This window comes from Capra hircus, chromosome 29 (assembly GCF_001704415.2).
Source record: "Capra hircus breed San Clemente chromosome 29, ASM170441v1, whole genome shotgun sequence".
NCBI classification, from domain to species: domain Eukaryota; kingdom Metazoa; phylum Chordata; class Mammalia; order Artiodactyla; family Bovidae; genus Capra; species Capra hircus.
Genome location: NC_030836.1, coordinates 1,451,857 through 1,460,620, shown reverse-complemented (window position 1 = coordinate 1,460,620; position 8,764 = coordinate 1,451,857). Strand labels below are relative to the sequence as shown.

The 8,764-nt window shown below is 50.8% G+C and overlaps 1 protein-coding gene across 1 annotated transcript; it reads right to left on the bottom strand.

Annotated features, from left to right (window-relative positions):
• LOC102176586 (elongation factor 1-alpha 2-like) lies at window positions 1,781-4,536 on the bottom strand. Its single transcript, XM_018042740.1, is given in 8 exon segments — window positions 1,781-1,902; window positions 2,026-2,260; window positions 2,419-2,675; window positions 2,945-3,040; window positions 3,043-3,094; window positions 3,221-3,517; window positions 4,023-4,202; window positions 4,393-4,536. Coding segments are annotated over 8 exon segments (1,383 nt in total).

Below are 8,764 nucleotides of genomic sequence, written 5' to 3'. Positions count from 1 at the left end.
TGACTGTGGCTCAGATCATGAACTCCTTATTACCAAATTCAGACTTAAACTGAAGAAAGTAGGGAAAACCGCTAGACCATTCAGGTATGACCTAAATCAAATCCCTTATGATTATACAGTGGAAGTGAGAAATAGGCTTAAGGGCCTAGATCTGATAGATAGAGTGCCTGATGAACTATGGAATGAGGTTCGTGACACCGTATAGGAGACAGGAATCAAGACCATCCCCATGGAAAAGAAATGCAAAAAAGCAAAATGGCTGTCTGGGGAGGCCTTACAAACAGCTGTGAAAAGAAGAGAAGTGAAAAGCAAAGGAGAAAAGGAAAGATACAAGCATCTGAATGCAGAGTTCCAAAGAATAGTAAGAAGAGATAAGAAAGCCTTCTTCAGTGATCAATGCAAAGAAATAGAGGAGAAGAACAGAATGGGAAAGACTAGAGATCTCCTCAAGAAAATTAGAGATACCAAGGGAACATTTCATGCAAAAGTAGGCTCGATAAAGGACAGAAATGGTATGGACCTAACAGAAGCAGAAGATATTAAGAAGAGTTGGCAAGAATACACAGAACAACTGTACAAAAAAGATAATCATGACCCATATAATCATGATGGTGTGATCACTCATCTAGAGCCAGACATCCTGGAATGTGAAGTCAAGTGGGCCTTAGAAAGCATCACTATGAACAAAGCTAGTGGAGGTGATTGAATTCCAGTAGAGCTATTTCAAGTCCTGAAAGTTTTTGCCACCTCTTCTTAATCTCTTCTGCTTCTGTTAGGTCCATGCCATTTCTGTCCTTTATTGTGCCCATCTTTGCATGAAATATTCCCTTAGTATCTCTAATTTTCTTGAAGAAATCTCTAGTCTTTCCCATTCTACTGTTTTCCTCTTTCTTTGCATTGATCACTGAGGTAGGCTTTCTTATTTCTCCTTTCTATTCTTTGGAACTCTGCATTCAAATGGGTGTATCTTTCCTTTTCTGCTTTGCCTTTAGGTTCTCTTTTCTCAGCTATTTGTAGGGCCTCCTCAGACAATCATTTTGCCTTTTTGCATTTCTTTTTCTTGGGGATAGTCTTGATCACTGCCTCTTGTACAATGTCACGCACCTCCGTCCATAGTCTATCAGATCTAATCCCTTGAATCTATTTCTCACTTCCCACTGTAACCGCAAGTGATTTGATTTACATCATACCTGAATGGTCTAGTGGTTTTCCCTACTTTTTTTTATTAAATCTGTATTTGACAGTAAGGCATTCATGATCTGAGCCACAGTCAGCTCCTGGTCTTGTTTTTACTGATTGTATAGAGCCTCTCCATCTTTGGCTGAAAATAATATAATCAATCTGATTTCAGTATTGACCATCTGGTGATGTCCATGTGTAGAGTCTTCTCTTGTGTTGTTGCTGTTTGCTATGACCAGTGCGTTCTCTTGGCAAAACTCAGCCTTTGGACATGGTAGTGTGGACTCACCTATTAACCCTGGCATCTCGCCCTATGCCATTGTGGCTCTACTTCATCACATCCCCAAACAATTCTTCCTTGTGGGAAACAGAAGAAGGCTGCTAAGACCTGAATGGTGTGTTCACCACCCAGCGCATAGAACAGTTCCAAGCCTATGGTCCTTAAATTGGTTCTTTACCAAGAATCTCCTCACTGATCTCATGCTTTCCTTTTTGGAGGAAACCAAAACTGCTAGAAGTTTTACTACTAATTTTATTCAGTCACAGAAGTATCTCATACAGTGGGGGCTGCTGAGAAAATGGTGCAGGAGAAGGACATGCTTCATTTCTTGCTGGCCTTCACCGCTGACTTGGTGACCTTCGCCGCAGCCGAAGCCTTCTTCTCCACAGTCTTGATGACGCCAACGGCCACGGTTTGCCTCATGTCCTGCATGGCAAAACGGCCTGGAGGACAGAAGGAAGGAAAAGAGTGAGATTTCTGAAAAGAGACACAGAAGGCGGGGCTCCATGGCCTCAGTCAGAGGTGCTTTTCCTCCCAGGACTCAGCAGCCATCCGCCCCAGCTCACCTAGAGGCGGGTACTTGGAGAAGGTCTCCACACACATGGCCTTGCCGGGGACCATCTGCACGATGGCAGCGTCACCCGACTTCAGGGCCTTGGGGTTGTCTTCCAGCTTCTTGCCCGAGCGGCGGTCAATCTTTTCCCTCAGTTCAGCAAACCTGCAGGAGATGTGGGCTGTGTGACAGTCCAGCACCGGAGAATAGCCAGCTTGGATCTGTCCTGGATGATTCAGGACGATCACCTGGAGGGGGAGAGGAGGAAGATCATTGCTGGGACCTGTGATCCAGGGCCAAGCCTTGAGCCGACTGGGGCCTCCACCAAAACCAGGACTGATTTCTCAGAGGCAGGCTCCACCACCACCACCACACACCAAGGGCTCTGGCCTCTTGGGCAGCTCACCTGGGCCACAAAGCTGCTGGTCTCCACTGGGGGGTCGTTCTTGCTGTCTCCAGCCACGTTGCCACGACGGATGTCCTTCACAGACACGTTCTTCACGTTGAAGCCCACGTTGTCCCCGGGCAGGGCCTCTGACAGGGCCTCGTGGTGCATCTCCACAGACTTGACCTCAGTGGTGAGGCCACTGGGGGCAAAGGTGACCACCATGCCAGCCTTCAGGAAGCCGGTCTCCACTCGGCCCACGGGCACCGTGCCGATGCCTGCACAGGAGAAGGACAGGAGCTTAGAATCACTGCAGCCCCACCCAGTAAGAGCTGGCTTCCTGGGGATCAAGGGCCAAGGTCACCTACAGAGCTGGTAGGAAGTGCCAAACTCAACAACTGGCTGTTTCTTCTGCATATCAGATAAACTGGAAACTCTGGGGGGTTGGCACTGCTCACAAGTCAGGATCTGAAGCCCAGCAAGTCAGACAGTGGACCTCGTCCTCCACTGGCACCTCCCCTCAGCCTGCCCAGCCCTGGCTCCTCACCTCCTATCTTGTACACATCTTGTGGTGGCAGCCTCAGGGGCTTGTTGACTGGGCGGGTTGGGGGGAGGATGGAGTCCAGAGCTTCCAGTAGGGTCACCCAGTGGCGTGTCCCTCCTTCCGCTCAACTTTCCAGCCCTTGAACCAGGGCATCTGCGGGGACAGGAGTGCAGTGGAGGGGGAAGCGAGGTGGGGGCGAGGCTCCTGGCGTGCCCACCCCGGAACCAAGACCCATTCTCCCCTGCACCCCAGCCGCCCATGGACCCCGCCTGCACTCACGTTGGTGCTGGGCTCCAGCATGTTGTCTCCGTGCCAGCCCGAGATGGGCACAAAGGCCACGGTCACCGGGTTGTAGCCGATCTTCCTGATGTAGGCACTCACTTCCTTGGCGATCTCCTGGAAGCGTGTGGCGCTGTAGGCCGGCTCGGTCGAGTCCATCTTGTTGACCGCCACGATCAGCTGCTTCACACCCAAGGTGTAGGCGAGCAGCGCGTGCTCGCGAGTCTGCCCGTTCTTAGAGATGCCTGCCTCAAACTCGCCCACACCGCCAGCCACAATGAGCACAGCGCAGTCGGCCTGTGGGAGGCAGACATCGTGGGGGCAAGAGGTTGGTTAGGGGAGGGGGCGCCGGATGTGATGAGAGGCTGGCTCGAGCTTCGGGCAGGCAATCCCTGGCCCCTTGCAGGCTGGACACTTGCCGGAAACTGACAAATGCCTTCATCCCCTGGATGCTGCTGTGCACAGAGGTCCTGCCTCCCACTTAAACTGTTACTCAGTCCCATACACGAGCTTTTGGTTCCTTCGTCAGGAGTCCCACAAGGTGACTTGCTTGTCTGGGTGTCAGAAAACCTAGTCCCTGCCCCAGCCTGAAAGGAGGATGGTGTCTGGACCACATTAGAGTCTATCTTCTGATTGGTCTGAACTGAAGGTCCACGTGGATAAGGAAAACCTTCTAAAGCTTATGATGCCCCTCCTCCCCAGGAAATAAAGCCTGAGTTTCCTCCCCGCCCTCTGCCAGCCACCTCCCCTACAGTCCGCCCTAGTTCGAAAGGGAGGGACCTGGAAACAAGGGCTGCTTTACCTGGGAGGCGCCGGTGATCATGTTCTTGATGAAGTCCCTGTGGCCCGGGGCATCGGTGATGGTGATGTAGTACTTGCTGGTCTCAAACTTCCACAGGGAGATGTCGATGGTGATGCCACGCTCTCTCTCTGCCTTCAGTTTGTCCAGCACCCAGGCGTACTTGAAGGAGCCCTTACCCATCTGGGGAGGGATGAGGAGTGAGGAGTGCATTGGTGGCGAGCAGCCGGATCTCTCCTGGGGGATTCAGCTGCTGCTCCAAGACCTCACAGCGTGCCCTGCTTCCACGCTCTGCCACCAGACCCAGCCAGGAGCAGACTGCCATCCCCTGCCCCTGCCACTCCTAGAGCCAACCCCACGGGTGGGTGCCTACCTCAGCTGCCTCCTTCTCAAACTTCTCAATGGTCCTCTTGTCAATCCCCCCACGCTTGTAGATGAGGTGCCCGGTGGTGGTGGACTTGCCGGAGTCCACATGGCCAATGACCACGATATTGATGTGTGTCTTCTCTTTGCCCATTGCGGTGGTTGCTTCCTTCAGTCACTGCTCCCTGGGAGAGGAGGGTGGGGAGAGGGTGAGGTCTGCAGGTCCTGGCAGGCGGCTGCCTCTCACTACTCCTCTCCTCCTGGTCTGTCCCAGCACCCCCTCCCCATGTCATGGCTTAGCTCAGAGCTTGGGACAAGGTGGCACCAGCTGAAAAGTAGAGGACTTGCCAGGCTTGCACCCTGGCAAGGGTCATAATCCCAGGGCTAGAGCTGGGATTTCCAAGCGGTCCTGGCCCCTCCCTCCTTTGTCCTATGTGGGCCTTCCCTAGAACATGTAGGGGTTCAGCCACTCCCCCACATTTCTCCCATCCTTCCAGTTCCCCATGCAACACCTCCCCCGCCCACCCCATGTACAAGAAACCCTGCCATCCCATAGCCTGAAGGTGGCCCTCTGCCCCTTGCCAGCGCCCACCTTCAGAGAAGAGGGGACAAAGGCGATCCAGCAGGAGCGGCAGCAGCTGTGACAATAGTGAATGGCTGTCTTACCTGCTGCGTTTATAAGTCCAGCCCTGGGCCTGCCTCTGGTTCCACCCAAATCTGACACCAGAGCTGGGTAGGGAATGCCACTCCCTACCCCCAAACCCAATTTTGCAGACTTCTTCTCTGACTGATTGGATATTCGGCTGAAGAAAGCATGGGTAAGTGAGTGTGTGGGTGGAGTCAGGGAAGGGAAGATTTGGGAAATTAGAAAAAAATAAGAAGAAAGATAAGAATGAATTCTGCATGGCATCCAACTTTGCATGTGACTTCCCAAGACTAAGGTGCTTCAATAGCTGTGGGCTTTCATTCATTCGCGCAGTGCGCTGGGAAGTATAGTGCCCGATACCGCCAGGGGCTGAGGATTTGGAATCAGGAAGTGCTCATGGCGAGACTTTGTTGGGAAGAGCTCTCAGGCTCCCTGAGAGTCAGTAGTCCTTCTGGGGCTCCTTCCAGTCAGAAGTCCAGGACTGCTGGGGGGTTGGGGGAGGCGCTTGCCTCGAGCCTGGACTGTGGCTACATGGGGTTTTCTCTGAGGCTGAATATGTCCTCCTTCCTCCCCAGGAAGGCTCTTGGCAGTGCTTAGTCACTCGGCCAAGGCTGACGGCCTCCAGTTGCTCTCCATAGTCGTAGCCTGGGCCCAGGAGGCCAATACTCTAGACTTTGAGGTTCCCTATCCCATTGAGGCCCACCTCCTTGAGCATTGCCTGTTCCTTGTTCTTTTTTTTTTTTTTTTAAATATCTATTCTCTTTATATATTTGGCTGTGCCAGGTCTTAGTGTGGCATGCAGGATCTTTAGTTGTGACCTGTGGGATCTAGTTCCCCCACCAGGGATCGAACCCAGACCCCTTGCATTGGGAGTGTGCAGTCTTAGCCACCGGACCACCAGGATAATTCCCCACTTCTTGTTCTTAAATCACCATTTTCACCTTTGTGCCTAAAGAATCAAAAAGCTGCCTAAGGAATCAAAAAGCTGGAATGTCAGAGAAGATGGATCCTCAGAAAATGTCTGTCTCTTTTCTCTCCTGATTTTATAGAAGAATCAAGGTCTAAGATGGTTAAAGTGAAACTGAAAGGGTTAGTCGCTCAGTCATGTCCAACTCTTTGTGACCCCATGAACTGCAGCCCACCAGGATCCTCTGTCCATAGAATTCTCTGGGCAACAATACTGGAGTGGTGGCCATTCCCTTCTCCAGGAGGTCTTCCTGACCCACAGATCAAACCCACATCTCCTGCACTGCAGGCAGGTTCTTTACCATCTGAGCCACGAGGGAAGCCCAAGATGGTCAAAGGATTGTCCCAAGCTCTGCAGTGTCTTGGCCCCCAGCATTAGTGTATTTCCCTCATCCAGCCACCTTTCAGAAGAGAAGAGGCTGAGCCACTTATTCCGCCGACATCTAGTGGGGCCCTGGGGGCTGTGACTGCGGCGGGAGTGGTGCAGCCCCTGTCTCTGAGGGGCTCACACTCTGCAAGGGAGACAAAGAAGCCATTTCAAAGAAACGAGTGAGTTGTGAGGGCTGTGAGTGAAGGTCTTTGGGGGGCTTCCCAAGTATGTGGGGCGAGGAGGACTGCTTCATAGAAATGTTTCAGCAAGACCACGGGCATGGGCATCAGGCAGAGGGGCTTGTCAGGCAGAATAATCTGTTATTGTTAAGGGCAGTTCTGGACTCAGTTTGCCTGGAAGGAATGGGTGGAAGGAGACAATGGCTAAAGAGATAACAGGGGAAGATCATCACGCATTAATTGCTCAGAGTTTAATTTGCCAAAACTGTAAGTCTGATTATGTAATCCCCTGGCTTGAATCTCTTGATTACTCTTTATTGTCCTCAGGGGGAAAATTACTGTTCCTTCAGTGAGGAGAGTCTCCAAGAGGCTGAGGCTGGAGTCGGGAAACCCCTTAGGAGGCCACTGCAGGAGTCCTGTAAGAAGGGGATACGTCTCAGCCAGGGGGTGCAGCTGGCACGTGTTCCACATAAATAGAGGGGGGCTCAGAAGTGGGGGGACCAAAAGTGCCAACAGAAGCACTTGCCGTCAAGATGGGGACACATGCCTTTGTCAGCATCTTCTCTCTCGTCCCAAAGCCAAGCTCAAGCCTTGATACAGCGCCAGAGGACCCTACAGTTAACTCTAATGCAGGGGTCCCCAGCCCCTGGGCCATAGACCAATGGCAGTCCTCAGTCTGATAGGAATCGGGCTGCACACCGCTCCTCAGGGCCTGTTGCTCCCTGCCCCTTGCAATGCCGCCCAAACCATCCCCCAAGATACCCCCAGTACCATCCACAGAAAAACTGCCTTCCACCAGGCCAGTCCCTGGTGCCAAAAGGTTGGGGACCACTGCAAGGTCAGAGTCTAGACCCCTTCCTGAGTCTCCAGCCCTTCCATCCAGAGAAATTGAGCTCACTCCCTGATCTGGATCTGAAGTTCCCTAGTCTTACTATTAGTCTTGCTATGAGTCTTACTAGATACAATGAGATAATCTGTCTTGTTTAGCCAGAATACACAGAAGAACTGTACAAAAAGGATCTTCACGACCCGGATAATCACAATGGTGTGATCACTCACCTAGAGCCAGACATTCTGGAATGTGAAGTCAAGTGGGCCTTAGAAAGCATCACTATGAACAAAGCTAGTGGAAGTGATGGAATTCCAGTAGAGCTGTTTCAAATCCTGAAAGATGATGCTGTGAAAGTGCTGCACTCAATATGCCAGCAAATGTGGAAAACTCAGCAGTGGCCACAGGACTGGAAAAGGTCAGTTTTCATTCCAATCCCAAAGTAAGGCAATGCCAAAGAATGCTTAAACTACTGCACAATTGCACTCATCTCACATGCTAGTAAAGCAATGCTCAAAATTCTCCAAGCCAGGCCTCAGCAATACGTGAACCGTGAACTTCCTGATGTTCAAGCTGGTTTTAGAAAAGGCCAAGGAACCAGAGGTCAAATCGCCAACATCCGCTGGATCATGGAAAAAGCAAGAGAGCTCCAGAAAAACATCTATTTCTGCTTTATTGACTATGCCAAAGCCTTTGACTGTGTGGATCACAATTAACTGTGGAAAATTCTGAGAGAGATGGGAATACCAGACCACCTGACCTGCCTCTTGAGAAATCTGTATGCAGGTAAGGAAGCAACAGTTAGAACTGGACATGGAAGAACAGACTGGTTCCAAATAGGAAAAGGAGTACATCAACGCTGTATATTGTCACCCTGCTTAGTTAATTTATATGCAGAGTACATCATGAGAAACACTGGACTGGAAGAAACCCAAGCTGGAATCAAGATTGCTGGGAGAAATATCAATAACCTCAGATATGCAGATGACACCACACTTATGGCAGAAAGTGAAGAGGAACTAAAAAGCCTCTTGATGAAAGTGAAAGAGGAGAGTGAAAAAGTTGGCTTAAAGCTCAACATTCAGAACACGAAGATCATGGCATCCAGTCCCATCACTTCATGGGAAATAGCTGGGGAAACAATGGAAACAGTGTCAGACTTTATTTTGGGGGGCTCCAAAATCACTGCAGATGGTGACTGCAGCCATGAAATTAAAAGACGCTTACTCCTTGGAAGAAAAGTTATGACCAACCTAGATAGCATATTCAAAAGCAGAGACATTACTTTGCTGACCAAGGTCCATCTAGTCAAGGCTATGGTTTTTCCAGTAGTCATGTATGGATGTGAGAGTTGGACTGTGAAGAGGGCTGAGTGCCGAAGAATAGATGCTT